Below are 18742 nucleotides of genomic sequence, written 5' to 3'. Positions count from 1 at the left end.
TAACCAAGGATTCTGAAACTTAAATTGCTGCATCGTGAGCCAGTATTACTACAATGTTCAAACCACAGTGATTTTTGTCTTCTGTGACTCACAGAAGAGGCTCTGAAGTAGATCAGAATTTGGAGTTCATATAAGATGGGAGGAATTAAACTGAAATGATAGTGGAAAATTGTGTGTACAGCCTTGTTCTTGAGACCTGAAAGGCTGAAGGTAGCAAACATCTTTCAAGTAGGGTTTAGGAATATAGAATGTGGGCGATGGAGACTGGGAACTTCAGTATATAGGATATTAGTTGCGTTCAGTAATGAGTAGTGCTAATATGATAATACAGGAGCTGGGGATATGTCAGAAATGGTTCGTCTCTTACTGCTGATCCTCACTTTCCATAAGTGCGGAGGGTGAAATGGATTGAAAATAGCAAAGCAAGTATATCTGTTTCTTACATGTAAAATAGAGTAGCTTTATGTACTAGGGATAAAAGAGCAGCTCTATAGTAAACTAGTGCTTTTCTTTTACTGAATGGCTCATGCAGAGTTTCCTATGAGTGGCTGCCCCGAGGCATTATCAAAGAACTTAATCTCTGAAATTTAGGTAAGATTTCCTCCTTGATAAGCAGGCTACCTTTTAGTGAACTGATGGAACTTGATAGATTCAGTAATCTCTTCAGATGGTATATAGCCTATATGTGATATCCATCTGTTTAGGCATTAATTTTGCCTCACCTGTAGTACATTATATTTTACTCACTCTGTAGTGGTTAAGAAAGACAGTACATTCTTTTGAATTACTGTTGAGTAAGCTTTGCTTACTGGAAGTGGGTTCTTGGAATTCTTCTACTTTCCCTACATTCTCCCAGTCCTCCTCCCCTGGCCCTCACCAAGGCAGCAGCTAGAAACGAATGCTGAAGTTTGGAAGGCATCTCCTTAAGTACTGTAGGAAGCCTGTAGTCTCTCTTGCTGGTTCCTGAAGGATAGCGTTTGTGTCCTGCAGCTGACGGGAAGGATTTCCTAACGTTGTCTTGTCAGTGCCAAGCCAGAATGCATTCTGAATACCAGGTCAGCATCTTCCACTTAAAAGTGAATGGAGACAGGAATGTAATGACCATATATCTCTTTGGGATGCAGGCTACATATGCATTTTCTACTATATGATGTTGGACTATTTCATTGACTTTGGAAAACTACAAATGGTTTTAAACTTCTCAGTTTCTTGAAAGACAGCTGTTTTCCTGGTGGTTGCTGGCCAGTTAGAACTCATGCTTTCTTCTAACAATTACCTCAATGCTGTTCTGTGGAGCATTTCCTTGTGAAGTCTTCACATACGTATACTTTAATGTGTCTGGGTTTTGCAAGGGAAAAATTTTATGTGCTGTATGCAACACGTACAGCAGTTGAATTATGTTGCTATAAAAGCATTTATTATACACAGTCCTTAATTGCCAGAACTTAATTGTAAAACTTTGTGATGAGTAACTCCTCTGTATGCTGCTGTTTAACCCAATGCTTCCTATGGTTATGGCTGAAAATCATGCAGATTATCAGTGCGTTAATGAAGTTAACTGTGTTTGTAGCCCAGATGTCAGAGCATTCCTTCAAATGGATAACCCAAAACACCAGTCAGATCCATCTGAAGATGAAGATGAAAGGAGCAGTCGGAAGGTAACAACAGAACAGTTGTCTAAATTTTAACTATTTGACAGCAATCTTAGGTATATTATATACTGAAAATTACTAGTTGGTTTCACAGTAAGTCTGCTCTGTGCTCTTTTAAACAAATCTGTTCCACTTTGGGGTGTAAGATATTCTTCTGTCATATGTGAACCACAGAGAAGGGGTACAAGAGATTGTGAGTTTTGTCTTGCTTCTTCACTACTTGTTATATGGGTTAAAGAAACACAGCTTTAGTCATAGCTTGGCTGTCACAGCTTTTGCAATCTCTTCAAAGATTCTTGCTAAGAATATCTGGCAAGGAGCAGGGGAGACTAAATGTTTAATTGTCTTTTTGTTTGCTTGGGTGTGTTGGGTTTTTTTTAAGAGGGGGAGAAATATGATGCAGGGGGATAAATGCAGTCTTCCTTAAAGTCACTTAGGAGCAAGGATGGGTTTGATTTCATTTCACATGTAACACTGTGGGATGTCTGATGCCTCTCTTGTCACAAAAGTCACTAGGTGGATTCTTTGGAAGTTAGTTTACAGCCTTTAGAAACAGTGCTGTTTGAGAGAAGGAGTATTTTTAGGAATATTTCAAGCCATATTTAAGCTTGTTTTCTCCATGGCTTACTTTTGGACATACAGATGTAATCTTAGTACTTTTCTTACTTAGCCTTCTTTAAAGGTGTAAAAGTTGTCATTTTGGTTTGTGATCAGGTATTTCCTGAAGGTTCCACTTCCAAAGATGCCAGTCTTTGCTGCTTTTTTTGTCTTTTCTGTAAGTGCTTGACAGTACTGTGAGCAGACAGCAAAAATCTAATTTGAAATACCAGTTTCCTCATCCTTTGAAAGGTATTTTAGGCAACATGGAATGATCAAAACCTGCAGCCAAAAATTAATGATGTGTCGTGCCACACCAGAATCCAAAATATGAAGAAGGCTCATGCAGAGTGGCCTAGATCATACATTCGATAGAAAATTCACCTTCCCATAGTTAATGTAAATGACGAAGTTGAAAAATAAGGAAGAAAACCAAGCCTTCAGAGCAAACAGACAAGTCTTTCATATAGTAGATTTTTAAAAACTGACCAGTCTCATTCTGTGATTGGCTCTTACTGGTGAATAGTAGCACCCAGCACTGTGGTCAAGGAATTCTCTGCTTCTGGAGCAGTACTGCTTTTGTGATGCCTATGAACCGAGCCTGTCTCCAGGTAACTTGTATTTGAATGCAGTTTATCCTTTTCTGATAAAGTCCAAAACCACAATGAGAGTACAAATACTCCTTTTTTAAATAAAAATAAAATTGAGAAAAATTACTTAAATGCCAGTGGCTTTCTCCTCTCCCTGTAACTTACACATTGTGTCTGGGTGTGTACTGGGTAGGATTCATGTCATCTCTGGAACTGAGTTAACCTTTAATGTCAGAACAGATGGGTAATGTTTCTCTTGGGGTGGGGATAACGTTCACTTTTCGGTTTTTAAAAACACTGTGTCTTTCCTTATTTACTCCTGCATAAACAATGCGTGTGGGTTTGAAATCATTTTATTGCTAAGATCTTGGAGAATCTAGAATAAAAGGTAGAAAATACATTCCTAGAGCAAATACAGAAAGGGTTCAGTTCTGGATGAGGAACAAATTGTTTGTTGAAATGATTGTAAATTTTAATTCCCAATCTGGATACAGTTATTGTATGACCTTCATCTTGGAATGTGATGTGTGTAGAAATAGTTTGTGAAAAGGCAATGATGGCCTGATATTTCAATTTACAAGGTTCCTAATGTGGATCTTAGATTTCCTTAACAAGTGTAAAGTATGGATTGAGCAAATTAGTGGAGTGTTTTGAAATTAGTATTGGTTTCTAAGATAACTTGGAAAAAATATATTAAAAATAAATCTCTTTGTCTCTCTCACAGAATATCAACTCTACCTCACAGAATATCAACTTGGGACCATCTGGAAATCCTCAGTAGGTTTCATTTCCATTGAATTAAAACATAATTTGATTTAATGTAAAATTTTTATTTCAGTGACATTTATTGAATTTAATTTTAAACCCAGCAAAGTTAGACCAAGTGTAATTGTTAATAGTAATGAAAGTTCTTTGGGCATATGCCATTATTTGTTAATTTGCACTGCTCAGGAGGAAGCAAAACACTAACTCCTGTGCTAAATAAGCAACCATTTTTACAATTCTTTTTCTTTTTCACCTTCAGATTTTGTTAGTCTGCTATCCTCCTACTTCAGGATGCTATAGCAAAGATGACCTCTCTGTCCTGGGAGTGGTCCAAGAACTGTTCAGAATGTGAACAGCTGCTGAAATGAGTTTGATATAATGTATGGCAAACCTAGTTACTGCAGTCATAACTTGCTTCTCTGGTGTCTTCTACAGAGTTTCTGTTCTCAGATCTGTGTGGATCTGTGCTCAGTTCTGTGCTTTTCTCATGTAGGGGATGACTGCTATTTTGGTTTTGCTTTCGTCACAGATTTGTCCTGGACTAACAGGAGGAAATGCTTAATAGATTGCAGTACGAAATTAACTTTAAGAGTACTTCCCTTCAGGGGAAATAAATGGAGAGGTGTATGGTCATGTAACTGTTGGTTTGGAATTTGAAAATATGGATAATTGTTTGCTGACAAAAATATATCTGAATTGTATTTAGGAAAGAGGGAATCCTGGGAAAAATGAAAGGAGTGGTGGTATGGGAAGTGGAAAAACTGAGAGTGAAATACTCCTCAAAACCTCCCTCCTCTTGCTGTAATTTAAAATGAGGAAGGAATGGATGGAGGGAACGAAGGGATAAACAAAGAGAATAAATAACAAACCTAGTCCCTTCTTCCTTCCCTGTGTAAGCTTGAGCCCTTAGGAAATGAGAAAAAAAGCTCTAAGAAAAGTCATGGGGAAATGCACTTAAAAGTTACAAGGAACTAGACTGTGGAGAATAAAAGAACAGTCTTGCTGATCCTTTGTAGCTTAACCTTAAACTCAAAGGATGCAACTTGAGCACTTTCCCTGGAGGAAAATGAAATTGCAAAATGAAGAGGAGTCATTGTCTCTGAGTGATGGTCTGCTGAAGTGTGGGTGTTAGGTGGAATGAAGAATAAACAACGGTGCTAACAGAGTATTGTGCTTGCATTACCACTCACGTACTACACTACATTGCTGGACAGCTATAAAGCTTGTAGTTTCCTCTCAGGTCACCTGTTTTTATTCCTAAATATATTTCAGTGCTAAGCCAACAGACTTTGATTTCCTGAAAGTTATTGGGAAAGGCAGCTTTGGCAAGGTGAGTTTTCTTATTACTATGTCTTATCCTGGTGCTAGCTGGAGTCTTGTGCATAATGACTGTTGGCTAGACTTGGCTAGAGGTTTTGGAAGTGGTATCAGTCTAGGGTTGCATATAAACTGTATTATTTGATCCCTCTTGCTGCTTTTTTAAAGCCCTGACATTTCTTACTTGGTATGGCAGTTGGCTGCCTCAGTCACTTTTCTGGAGTAGCAAATGGGAGTGTTTCCCATTCTCATTGAGAGGAACAGGGATCCTCTCACGCAGAGAGGAAGGGAGGTACCCCTGTGCTTATGCAGCAGCTGGAGTTTGAATTGTGCATTTCCCTTTGTTGGCATGGGATGTTTTGTCAAACCCCTAATGCAGTGGATCCATGTGGGCAACAGCCCATTGAAAAGTGAATTAATTACTGATACTCTACAAAGATGCAACAGAGAATCTCTTTTGAAGTCTGTTTCCAATTTCAAGTTGTTTCTCATTAAATTATTCTTAAAACTTGTAAAAACAGCTGAAACTGATTGATTTTCCATGACTTGATGAATATATATGTTATTCAGTCTTTCATGACTGTTTTTTACTGAGCTCTAAGCTCACTTTGTTGGTGATTACATTGATGGTTGACTGTATTAGAGGCAAAGAAAGTATATTGTAAAAAAACTAGCATGAATACTTCCCAGTTATAATGAACTTGTGGAACTATTACTAATAGAATGTGAACTGCAACAGTCACATTTCTTCATTTGTTCTGAATTTCACAGGTTCTTCTTGCAAAACGAAAACTGGATGGGAAATACTATGCTGTCAAAGTGCTGCAGAAAAAAATTGTTCTTAATAGGAAAGAGGTGAAATGTTCTTTCCCCACCTACCTCCCTTTTTCCATTAGTTTCAAAATTATTCCTGTTTACTTACTGATCTTTTACTTCCTTACAGCAAAAACATATTATGGCTGAACGTAATGTGCTTTTGAAAAATGTGAAACACCCATTTTTGGTTGGATTACATTACTCATTCCAAACAACGGAAAAGCTTTACTTTGTCCTGGATTTTGTTAATGGAGGAGAGGTATGTGGTAGTTGTGTTTTGGGTTTGAGTCTCTCTTTTAATTCTCTGTGGGAGGGATGGAGTGATCCTTTACAATGGGTGCTCTCTCTCCAAATCCTATTATTATCTGCTATCAGTACAGACTTCTGTAGCTGTACGGACCCTGTTCCTCTTCTCATCCAACTCTATTCCCAAATTTATTCATGATTGTCAAATACAAATACTGTATTTTATATATACTTAAGTTTGCCTTTATTATGAATTAATCTTATGTTGTTACATTTTTCACCATGTAAATCTGTCTTTTCCTTTTGCATCTGCATTAGCTGAGATGCCAGTATTTTGAAAGTAGAAGGAAAGAAACTGGCAACTGAATTTACTACATTGGTATTATTGGGACCTTTCAGATTATTCTGCAGCTTTGTATTGTCTAATTACTTACTACCAAATGGCCTTAACCTCAAGATTCTTTTCCTTGAAGCAGTGCCATTAAGTAACTTGAGGAAAACCTTGTGAAAGAAATAGAGGAAGTATATATATGTTTAAATAAGACATTCTGGAGCAGCTTGTCTTCAGCTAGAGATCTGTTGCGTTCCAAAGTAGCCACTACTTCCAGGAGTGCTCAAGAAACTTACATAAAAACTGGCTGAATAACCAGTACCCGTGAGAGGGTGTAAAATGTTCATTCCATTCCTTCAAAAGGTTTTGAGGGTCTTGTAGACTATATATACCTGGGCCTATCTAGGAAATTAGTCATCACTGAAGAAAACATCATATTGTATGAACAGAACAGAGCTGTGTGTCTTGTCACTTGCTGTGTTTTCAGTTTTGCTAATTTACTGGTGTAAAATATATATACTTCAGAAGGTCTTACAGGTGCTTAAAGCAGAACAGGAAAGGATAAGACAGGATACTGTTGTAGATGATGAAACTCCGGTAGCTGGAAGAGCCCAGGGGAAGGAGTGAAATTTATGTAGTTTGTTTCGGTATATCTCAGGGCTTCCTATTGTGTTGGTGCAGCTGGATATACACAGACAAATGTTAAGTATGCTGAATAAAACAGGATATGAACTGCATTAGTTCATATTGGTGATGGCCTGCCATCAGTACTTATGGTGTTTCTAGAGCTGCTGTTCTGACCCCTTCAAGTGTCAGAGTTGGAACAAGATGGGCCTTTCTCTTGCCTCATGGACTGTCATCTTTAAATAAGATGTAAATAACTGTATTAGCAAGCTCCTGGTGTGCTCTACTCTGAGTTCCTGCCTACAGTTTAGTTTGGCATTCTTCCAGGCAAACTAAAACACAGTGCAGAACAGCTTTCAAATTTGAATGAAGTGTGCAGAAAGCTCTGAGGGCTTTTTTCTATTTTTTTCCCAAACTTTGTAGGCGGAAAACAGAAAACTTCTGTTTTCTCAAGATCTTGAGAAGTTGAATGGGTTGTATAGTTTAATCTGTATGATTATGATTAATCTTTGGCTAGACTCCCGTATCTGCTCAAACTGTTGGAAGCCTGACAGCTCTGTGTAGTTTGTGGATTAGCTGTCAGCTTGGAATATATATCTCCCAAACTGATGTATGTCTAGGTGATTACAAAATACAATCCTACAAATACTTACATACAAAAATTTGAATGCAAGCCTATGCAGAAATGGAAGATTACTGATCTGACACCAGGTTATGTTCTGTTAGGAGGCTATCTTGCATCATTGACTCTTGCAACTTTTATTCACAGCCTAGTGGTTTACTCTAGTTCCTTTTGACTAGTCTTGGGTTTAGAGGAATGTCCTTACATGTTTGAACTATCTGTTCCTTTCTGAGAAGAAAGGAAGGAAGTAAAGGTATGACAGAAGCATGCAGGAAACCCAATTTTTATTTCATTTTACTTAAAAAATGGACAGCTAAATAAAATAATGTTTTATTGTTAAAATTACATGTTATTAACCTGATTTTTTATAATGTTTTTATTTACTATATGCATATTTACAGCTGTTCTTTCACTTGCAAAGAGAACGTTCCTTTCCTGAGCACAGAGCCAGATTTTATGCTGCTGAAATAGCCAGTGCACTGGGCTACTTACACTCCATAAATATAGTGTACAGGTAGGTTTCTGATCTGTATCCTTGTCCTGCAGAAGTTCAAAATGGCACAAATTAGTGAGTGAAAACCACTGTATGCAATTATCTTATGGGAAACTTGAACACAACAGTTTCACCAAAACCTGAAGCTTTCAGCTGAAGAATGAAACTGCTTGCCTCTGAGGCTCTTGTGTTAGTGACTGCTGCTTTGAATTAATACATTTGTTATGTTTTGTTGTAACAGGGATTTAAAACCAGAAAACATCCTCCTGGATTCACTAGTAAGTATACAAGATTATTTTGGTTTTCTGTGTTCACTCACTAAACTGACAGTGTGTATCCACACGTTTGAGCAGGTTCTGGTTTTAAAATACCACTCTTTTCTTAAACAGGGTCATGTTGTGTTGACAGACTTTGGACTTTGTAAAGAAGGGATTGCAAGTTCTGATACCACTGCAACTTTCTGTGGGACACCAGAAGTATGTTGACAACTTCCGTGGGTTTTTCGGCTAGTAATTAATGACTGTTAACTGTTATTAGTATTCGTGTAACTGGAAGATCAAATACTCTGTACTGGTGGAGGTTTGCATTCTTCTAACAAGCTCTTCCATGAAACCAAACCAAAGACAAGCTTCCTGCAGATGTGTTCTTTGTCTTTTTTACTCCTACTTACTACCCACATCCCCATAGCTCATCTCTTCCTTCCTCCCTTTTTTCAACCCCCTTCAAACACTGTTTCCTCCTGTGTCTCCTAACCACTGGCTAGACACAGGACAGTTAGTATAACAGCTGCAACAGATTTTCCAGTATGAATCTACTTACCATATTCTGCCACTGACTTTGAGTAAGTTTATAGGGACTTAATATCTGTCTTGAGTAAATTTTGCATATGCATGGAACCTTTACTTGATGACCAAGTTTATTGAACTCTGTCTTTTTACTGAGAAAAAACTACACTCAAAAATTTAGAATCTGAAGGTCTTCAACACGCACGAGGGATTCACTGAAATGTCAGTGTTAGTGGCTTTGATAATTTGATAAACATACTTGAAATTACAGCAAAGGCCTTTGAAGGCAGTGGAAGATAAGTGAGGAGTAGTATTTAGCTGAAACATTTGAACTAAAAAGAAAGAAGCAGTTGACAACATATGACAACTAATCCTAGTTATGATCAGAATAGGAATACGTAAAGCTTGAAAGCAATATTTGAATATTTTAGAAATCTCAAAGGACAGTGCATAGAACACAGGTAACTGGATCTGTTTCAGAAAATCTGAGTTTTTTTCTCATGCTCAGAGGCTTAGTCTTCACACTTACCTTGGTCTTACATGAATTGCAACATAAGAGGCTGATAATGCTGTTTCTTTCTATGCATTCTTAAAAATAGCAAGACTAAACATAGCAGTTTTGTATTAGTCTTTATAATCCAAGATTTAGATTTGAATCTTTAGTAATCCTACTAAAAGCATAATTATCTTCTCAGTGTTTCTAAATACTCAGCCGAATGACGTGGTGAGTTCCAACACATAAAAATCTCAAAAGAGGTTGTGAAAGGTTAGCAAAAGCTGAAGTGGTTGATTTCAAAATACTTCAGCTGCTTTTCATATTTTTGCAGACTCATCTATAGACAAATGAGTTACAGGGCACTCACACATACAGAAAGTTGGAGAAATACTGATCTAATTAAACTGTGAGTTTCAGTCTGTGCCTTGTCTGACAATGCTGTTATCTGTTTGTAAATTAAATTTCGGAATGTGGCTGCTAGAATGATAGAAGTGAGCATGAATAAAACCCTTGTCCTGTCACTGCAGTCCTTGATGAAGAGTCCCTCTTAAGCATCCCTGTAGGCCCCCTTCAGATACTGGAAGGCTGCTATGAGGTCTCCACGCAGCTTCTCTTCTCCAGGCTGAACAGCCCCAACTTTCTCAGCCTGTCTTCATACGGAAGGTGCTCCAGTCCCCTGATCATCCTCGTGGCCCTGCTCTGGATTTGTTCCAACAGCTTCATGCCCTCCTTATGTTGAGGACACCAGAACTGCACACAGTACTCCCAAGTGAGGTCTCATGAGAGCAGAGCAGAGGGGCAGGATCACCTCCTTCAGCCTGCTGGTCACGCTGCTTTTGATGCAGCCCAGAATACGGTTGGCTTTCTGGGCTGTGGGCGCACACTAAAGCAAGCCCATGTTCAGTTTCTTATCAGCCAACACTCCCAAGTCCTTCTCTGCAGGGCTGCTCTGAATCTCTTCTCTGCCCAGCCTGTAGTTGTGCATGGGTTTGCTCTGACCCAGGTGTAGGACCTTGCACTTGGCATGGTTAAACTTCCTAAGGTTGGCATCAGCCCCACTCACAAGAGTGTCAAAGTCCCTTCGGATAGCATCCCTTCCCTCCAGTGTATCGACTGAATCACACAGCTTGGTGTCATCAGCAGACTTGCTGAGGGTGCTCTCAATCCCATGGTCCATGTCACCAGCAAAGATGTTGAACAGGATCAGTCCCAACACCAGCCCCTGAGGGTTGCCACTCATTACTGGTCTCCGGTTGGACATTAAGCCATTGATTGCAACTGTTTGCCTGCAGCCATCCAGCCAGTTCTTTATCCACCAAGTGGTCCATATATCAGATTGCTGTATCTCCAGTTTAGAGACAAGGATGTCGTGTAGCACCTCACAATTCATGCCCTCATTGAGATGTACACTGAAACTTAATGTAGGTCATACCATTTTTCAAGAACGATAGATTTGAGGCAGAATTAGTATCTTCTTCTTTCATGTTCATGTATTGGATGGGGAGCACACAGGAAGCTGCTGGTAGCTAGTGTGCTGAGAGATGTTGCCTCTGCAACAGTACAGCAAGCTGTCAGAAATGTAGAACAAGTTTCATAATAGAGGTGGTAAAGTAATTTGGCAAAACAATAGCGTGGGGGAAGTATTGTTTCAGTTGGGAAAACAGCTCTCCTGCTTGATAAATACCCAAATGGTGACAAAGTATTTGCCAGGCTTGTTGAAGGACAAGATAAATAATTAGCAGTCATACAATTGCTATGAAGCAACTTTTTCTGAAGGTGTTTAATGTGATGTGATTAAAACCTAGGTTTTATTCATGCTACCCTGATGCTCTAAAGGACTTTTCTGTTTATTTTTTATTTTAGTATCTTGCACCAGAAGTCATTAAAAAACAGCCCTATGACAACACAGTAGACTGGTGGTGCCTTGGTGCAGTTCTTTATGAAATGCTCTACGGGCTGGTATGTACTTAATATGGGGGAGGGGCAGGGGCTGCTTCTCTCCCTTTATGTGAAGTAACCCTGGCATGTTGTTAAAGATGCTAACTTGAAAAATACTGATACAACCCACTTAAATGGATGAACAGTTCCTCTTATACTTAGCATGGCACATGTTTTTCTCTTTTGGATTCTGCATTGCCTCTTGATGTCCAAAATTTTACTCCCCACTGACCTGCTTGACATGAACTCAGATGAAGACAATCAGAGGGACTACCTGAGGCAATGTGAGAGTAAGCTGAATCAGCAGTGATAATACCCAATAAAACCCTCCAAAATTATAAGTAAAATTTTGCCAAATAATGGAATGAATAAAATACTTTTTTTTTCCCACTTGAGTCTTCATGGGTTTCTCCCAGCTTTTCTACTTCTTGCTGCAGCATTAGAGTTAAATCTTACTGTGCTGCTTCTACTCACTCATATGTAATTATTCCAGTAACAATCTGTTCTGTTAGTTTTCTGTGTTTCATCTCCCCCTGCTCCAGGACCTTAAATAGGGAGATAAATTTGGGTTCCACTCTCAGGTTCTTTTCAGAGAAGTTCAGTGGGAGCTTTGAAACTGGATGGCATCTGTGGCTTCTTATGAGTGTGAGAACATGTTAGGAGAAGAGGAGGTGGGTGGGGAAGCTATCAAGCATAAAGGTCTGGCAGTGGTGGTGGCTGAATTAGAAGTTAATGTGTAAGAAGAGGTAGAGTTCTTTTTGACTGCAAGCAGTTTGTATTTCTTATAGAACACTGCATTTGGCTTCAAATTCGTGTGTAATTTTTATTTTTAGCCTCCTTTTTACTGCCGTGATGTTGCTGAGATGTATGAGAATATTCTTCATAAACCCCTAGTTTTGCGCCCAGGAATCAGTCTTACAGCCTGGTCTATCCTGGAAGAGCTTTTGGAGAAAGATCGACAAAGCAGACTGGGAGCAAGGGAAGATTTTGTATGTAATGCCTTAATTTATCAAGCCTTGCATTGTTTATAGAGGGTCATCACCAAATTGATGTGCATAGCACAGGTTTAATAGTTGGAGAGAAGAGATTGCTCTGTTATGTCTGTCTCTGTTTTCCTACTCTGTTTCTTCATTAAAGACACCAGTGTGGTCAAGCCCTAAAAGCCATTGGCAATAAGAGAGAAATTATTGTAATGGGATAGAAATATTTAGAGCTTGGTTGCTGTACCAGCCAGCAAAGGGAACACAATTCCATGTGTAGTAGTCACTAAGGTATACTAAGGTAGGTTTCACTGCAGTGAAACTGGGAATAATCAAAAGAAAAGGCTGTTCTCTAGTAATGTCAGTTTAACTGCCTGCATGAAACACAATCTTCAGATAAAGAGGAACACTAGCAGCATACAGACAGAAGCTTGGTTTTAGCCTTAAAATCATATCATTTTCCCAGTGTAACACAAAGACTTTGTTTCCAAGAAGGTGATGTGAAAAAGTGGTGTCTTCAGAACTATGCAATGAGGAAACATCTAGAAGCAGTTTATCCAGTAATTGAGATCCTCACAGTCTTCTGTTTGCAGTTTTAACATTAGGTAGTCTGCTGACCTTGTAACAGAGCATTTGGACTATAATAATGTCCTTTCTTACAACGTGGACCAAGATGAAAGGATAGTAGCAGTCACTATAGCTGTTTGCTGCTTCCTATCTAGTAAGCATACTGCAGAGTTGCTGAAGCAGCTGCTTCTCAGCCAATGATCTGCATAACAAAAACTAACAAAACTAAGGCAAGAGCAGAGGTACTAACAGAAAATGTGCTTGCTCTGAGGTAGGCTTCAGGGTGGTTGATTTTAAGACTTAAAAGCAGAAAATACAATCTTAAAAGGAAATCAGCTTTCAGAGGCAGGCTAACAAATTTTAATGGCTGTTTTACCAGCTATAGCTTTTATTGCAAAGTAAACTGTGAATAAACAAACTGAAGAAGGACTTCCTTATGTGCATGCAGTCTGAAGTAGTAGTCTGAAGTAGTATTTACTATGATGTATGGGATGGATTTCTGAAATATCTAAAATCTTTATTCCTTACTGCAGCTTGAAATTCAAAAGCACCCATTCTTTGAATCTCTCAGCTGGACTGATCTTCTTCAGAAGAAGATCCCACCGCCATTTAATCCTAATGTGGTAGGTACCTGCTTCTAGCTCATCGCTGCCAAAATGCTGCTTTTGAGATCTCATTTATTTGCAAAGAACATTTGTTTTAAAATGGTGAAGAATGGGGAACCCTCCAGTGCCTTTTGAGCAGTCACACTTTTGAGTGTTGATACCATCCTTTTTTACTTAAAACTCAGTTTGATATATCAGAGTTTTCTTCAGCTCCTTCCTGTCAAAGGACTGTCATTTTCTGTGGGGTGCAAAGACCAAATAAGAAGATGGAGTCTTTACTTTTAAGTCTTTCTGAAAGACTTGTTTCCTGCTTTTTTGTAGTTATGCAGCCTTGGTTGCAGCTTTTCTTTATCTTCCTGTCAATTTTAAACTCTTGTCAAGCTGTGACTGCTTGTCCAAAAGCTTGGGTGGGGGCGAGGATGGTAGTACAGTGGAAAGGAAGTTCTTAAAGTCACATCAGATCATCGCCTTTAGTTGAGTCTACATGGTTTGTGAAGAAGCCTCAGATGTCTTGTCTCTTTTGTGTGACCCAGTATTACTATGCTTTTGCTCTGAGGTGTGTCACTGATCTATTGTAATAACAGTACCATTGCTGGAATTTTAACATTTAAAGTATTACTGATGGAAAGGAGAGAAATACAATTTGGTGTGGTTTGGGGTTGATTTTTGGCTTCCTTTTCAGGGGGGTGGGGTTAGCTTTTGCATCTTCCTAACAGTCAGTTAAGACAGACATATATTTCTTTGTATTTCCCTGGTTCATCAGATCATAAAGGTGTATAAGCTTTGGCCTAAACTCCAGTCCAAAAGAAACAATCAGGCTTTTAATAGCTGTTTCCAGGGATGCTGTGGTGTGCTTCCTTAAACTTCCTGTGCATAAACAGGCAAGAACAACATAGCCTCAAGAGTTAAATTTGAAAGCACAAGTTTAAAGCACAGCATTAATGTAACAGCTGATAGATCTCTGTTTTTTAGGTTGGACCAGATGACATTGGGAATTTTGATGCAGTGTTTACAGAAGAAATGGTCCCATACTCTGTCTGCGTTTCTTCAGATTACAACATTGTTAATGCCAGTGTCCTTGAGGCAGATGATGCGTTTGTTGGATTTTCTTACGCACCACCTTCTGAAGATATGTTTTCTTAGGAAGCTAGAAGCCATGGTGTTTTGGATGTCCTGGGGTGAACTGAAGTGTTAGGGTTATGGACACATTCCAAAATAGCGTAACTAGTGCCTCGTTTTGTATGTAGGTTTGAAACCTATGAACAAACTTTCTCTGCTGTATAGGAGGAATTTGGGCATTTTGGACGGCTTTTTGGGGGGTTTGAACTGTTTGTTCCTGCTGCAGAAAATATTTTTTAAAACCTTTAAAAAGCATTCTCTACATATATTTTAAGCAAAAAACACTGACTGTTCTCCTCAGTCCCTTCCAAGTTTACATTCATACCTAATCTAAGATTTGACTGGCACAAACATCAGCAAATTTAGTAAATTTATAAATGCTTTTGTACCTATTTGTGCTTGAATTGTAACTATGCAAATTGTCTTTTGTATATCCTGGTTTAAGAAAGGTAAATGTTTTCCCTGTTATATCACTTCGAAATATATGTTAGTTTACCTGTCAGCACTTAAATTAGGGGTTAATAGAAGTTAAGACCCAGATTCTTAAAGAACTTCTAGAGAATGAAAAGTTGGTCATATAAAACTGGATTGTTGCTCTTGCACTTGCTGAAGTGCTGTTCACTCCACTGGATTATCAAAGGTATTGGGGATAAGTCAAAGCAAGGATGGAACAAATTAACTGGATAGATTTGGTAACATTACTGATCATGTGTTCTACTCCTCTTTCTTCCCTGAGATAAATACATCTATATTTCAACTACATTAAAAATTTGTTTGGTTAAAATTCTGCTTTTCCAAAGATTTAATATGCAATAATCACTGTTACTTTAAAAGGCTATCTTGCTTTGACCTGTCGGGGGTGGGTGGAGGGGGGACCATGCCAAATACTAGGGATTTTTCTCACTGATTTAGTTTGAAACACTAATATGTTCCAAATTGAGTGTATTTCAGCAGTCACAGCTACTTGTCTTTGTGTTCCAGTTTGCACCATTTTTAAATCTTCACTTGATATTAGGAGGGAAAAATGTAAATTATGCTGATAATTTTAAAAATGTGAAAAGCTGTTGTACTTCTCATAACATACACCTGTATAGACAAACGGCTAACTCTGAACAATTTCTGTTTAAGGAAATTTTTTTAAACAATGCAAATATTGACTGCAGTTACAGTGTATAAATGCCTATCACAGTAGTAGTTTTATTATGTATACTACTTGTAAATAACAACTTATTTTTGTCTGTTACTCAGTGTTTTGTGTTTTTTGTTCATAAATATATTCTGTTAAATGCCTTGATTTGAGAGAAGTTTGCTAAGACACTGATGAGTAAAAGATAAGTTTCAATACCTAAATCATCTCAGTTTTCACAAAGAACTAACTAAAAGAAAAGCTATCTGTATTGCATGGTCAGTTTAAAATGGAGAATGTTGGGTAAAAGAGTGTATCAAATCTTAATTCTTTTGAAATTAATGTTATGACAACAGTGAAACATTAGACAAGTGGAAGCTGAAAGCTTATCTGGAGGAGTATCTCCTATAGAACTGGTCTGCGTTGTGCTGAGCTGCTGCTTCATGAGGTGTTGGAAGGAGTGATTGGGTAAAAGAAGTAAGAATTGACATTGGTATGGAAGGAAGGACCTGCATTGTTTGTGGAAGTGAAGTAGTGGGTTGGCTCTCATGTACTGTGGTGTTGGTCTGGAATTTTGAGAGGTTTGGAAATAGCTGTGCAGACATTCAGAACAGCTAGCAAGTACATGAATCCTGTTATTGCCATTATAATAATGAGGAAGCAGCAGCATTGCCCTTTTTGGGAAAAAGAAAACAAACAGACCAAACCACACACCAAAACCCATGTCTTTCTGATGGACTTGAAAGCAGAAATTGATTGTGAAAATGGAAGTGTCTATCATTCTCATACTGAATTTTCAATGTATACTACTGAAATTATTGGGGGGCTACTGTAACTGCCTTAATGGCAAGGAAGTACAGCATTGTAGAGAGATAGGAAGAAGAGGGGATACTTAAGAAGTTGTTGCTGGGAAAGGTAACACACTTTTCACTTTGTCATGTACGTAGCTGCCTGACTGTGTGAAGGGTTTTGGGGGGAGGGTTCGGTTTCTTTCCTTTCTTGAGATGATGGTGGCGGTTAAACCCTAGTTTGCCTGTCCTTAGTGAAGGGAAGTTGTTCCTCCCATCCATAGAGGTACATCCCAACCCTGTGAGGAGCAGACCTCTCCTGATGCCACGGAAGCAAAGGAATGTTGCACCAGCTCTCTTATTTTGGCATGGGATGGGAGTGGGAGAGGCAGCAAGATGGACTGGCTGACATGTATGGCAGTTTTAAAAACACAAACTGAATGAAATGCAACAGAAGAAGAAAGTGTAGTTACACTGTTCTGTGAGGTAAGTTTGCAGATGGCTGGCATGATAGGCAGCAGTTAAATATGCTTATTAATGAAAGGAAATGGTTTTACATTGGTATCTAGTACTTGCTACACTGAGTGCGTGACGCTTTCCTGGTGCCCTGCCTCATGCGCTGGCCGAAGCAAAGCAGTGGCCGTGCACCCACAGTAGCCGTGTTTAATGGGGCAGAGTCCTCCAACAGAGGGAGGTCCTGGCAGCTGCACCAGTGCAGCCGCTGGGTTTCGGGAGCCGTTCTCAACCCGGCGCTGCCCTCAGGGCCCCGGTGGCGGCGCCTCAGGAGGCCGGGGTGGGGAGACCTCGGGCGCCTTTCCCGCCTGGGCCGCGAGGGGCCGTTGCCTCGCGGCTGCCCCCGGCTGAGGGCGTGAGGGAGCGGCATTGACCGGGGGCTGCGGGGCCATCGGTACCACTGGGGAGAGGCCTCTGCCGCGGCTACAGCGGAGCCCTGAGGGGGAACGCGCCACAGCCGTCTGCCCGCTGCGCTGTGAGCAGCCCGGTCGGTCTCTGTACACACTGCTGAAGAGGGCGGTGGAGGAACCTGTAGAGCACTTGGGAAGCAGCGCCCGTGATGTCTGGGGTGGGTGGCAGGAGCTTGAAACCAGGAGGCGGTGCTGGGTATCGCTGGCTGTGGGGGGCACCGATGAACACTATCATCCCCATAGTGGGACTGGTCAGACTTTGTGAAGCTGAAGTGATGACAGTATTTAGTGCACGATGACCTGGGCCATAGATTAGTCTTTCCTAGTCGTGTTCGGTGTCTCTTCTAGCCTGGGGAACACAGGGAGGGGAGGTATGGTGGATCTGTGTGTGTTTCTATAACCCCTTCTTGATGAACATTTTGAGGGATGACTTGCTGATCATGTAGGAGTAAACCTAAAGAAACTGTGTGTGTGTGTTTGTGTATGTAAATCTCTACTATAAACTATCTTCCAACTTGTGCTTAAAATGCTATGCTTTGGGCACTAAACACATCTACCCAGCCACAGTGTACCACTGTCAGTCAATAGAGCTTGCACTGCACTGGTGTTGTACTAGTATTCAGTTACTCATTTCCGATGTTGATCTGTTTGTCCTCCCAAAGCCAGTTCTGTGAACTACATGGGATCTTTCATATGCTATGAGCTTTGATTCCTCATCAGCCCAATAACTGTGTGTCTTACCCTTTACTAGGAAGCTAAATCTATTTTTGAAGATTGAAGAGACATTTCATACTGGTCATCCACAGAGAGGACAAAGGACACTTTGTGGAAGAAAGTCCGTAAGGCAGTAAAACGGATACATATATACAAAATGCTGTATTTTGGCCTTAGTAATCCTCCCTCTAAATTCAGCAAAGTAGTGCTTCGTGGCATGAGATTCTGCTTTAAAAAGAAAATAAATATGCAGAGGTACACAATGAAAACAGCACTGAAGAGTACAGCTTCCAATCCAAAACTGTAGTTGTCTGTGGGAGAGGGGACTGATCTTCTGTGTACATGGTTGGAAATACGTGTGTGCAAGATCAGGACCTTAAGTGGGTAACACAGGAGGTAACAGCAGAGTAGGAAAGTCAGATTTAAAAAGGGGAGAAGATGTTGTCCAATTTTGTACTTCTAGCAGCTAAGACAGACTTCTTAGGTAAGGGAAGTGTTTAAGTCCTACTTTTGATAGGCTGCTTATAGCTATAAAATATAGAGGGGAGGTTAAGTTAAATGCAGGCTTTCATTACATGGGTTAGGGAATTGAGCAGTGAAGTAAATCACTGAGAAAAGAAAACACCAGAGCATTCTTCAGGAATTTAC

The 18742-nt window shown here is 39.7% G+C and overlaps 1 protein-coding gene across 3 annotated transcripts in view; it reads left to right on the top strand.

Moving 5' to 3' along the window:
- The window catches only part of SGK3 (serum/glucocorticoid regulated kinase family member 3), a 60722-nt gene extending 44936 nt beyond the window's left edge, over nt 1-15786 (top strand). For all 3 annotated transcript variants that reach the window (XM_034062679.1, XM_031050525.2, XM_005150784.4), the window contains exons 6-17: nt 1571-1658; nt 3564-3616; nt 4877-4934; nt 5693-5776; nt 5865-5996; nt 7962-8074; nt 8295-8331; nt 8443-8529; nt 11198-11293; nt 12106-12261; nt 13353-13442; nt 14397-15786. In XM_034062679.1, coding sequence (XP_033918570.1) covers nt 1571-1658; nt 3564-3616; nt 4877-4934; nt 5693-5776; nt 5865-5996; nt 7962-8074; nt 8295-8331; nt 8443-8529; nt 11198-11293; nt 12106-12261; nt 13353-13442; nt 14397-14567 — 1165 coding nt within the window. In that variant the 3' untranslated portion in view covers nt 14568-15786. The remainder of the gene's footprint in view (nt 1-1570; nt 1659-3563; nt 3617-4876; nt 4935-5692; nt 5777-5864; nt 5997-7961; nt 8075-8294; nt 8332-8442; nt 8530-11197; nt 11294-12105; nt 12262-13352; nt 13443-14396) is intronic.
- Nucleotides 15787-18742: the final 2956 nt, after the last annotated feature.

The sequence above is a fragment of the Melopsittacus undulatus genome, chromosome 1, assembly GCF_012275295.1.
Source record: "Melopsittacus undulatus isolate bMelUnd1 chromosome 1, bMelUnd1.mat.Z, whole genome shotgun sequence".
Classification (NCBI taxonomy): domain Eukaryota; kingdom Metazoa; phylum Chordata; class Aves; order Psittaciformes; family Psittaculidae; genus Melopsittacus; species Melopsittacus undulatus.
This window is presented reverse-complemented; position numbering and strand designations above follow the sequence as displayed.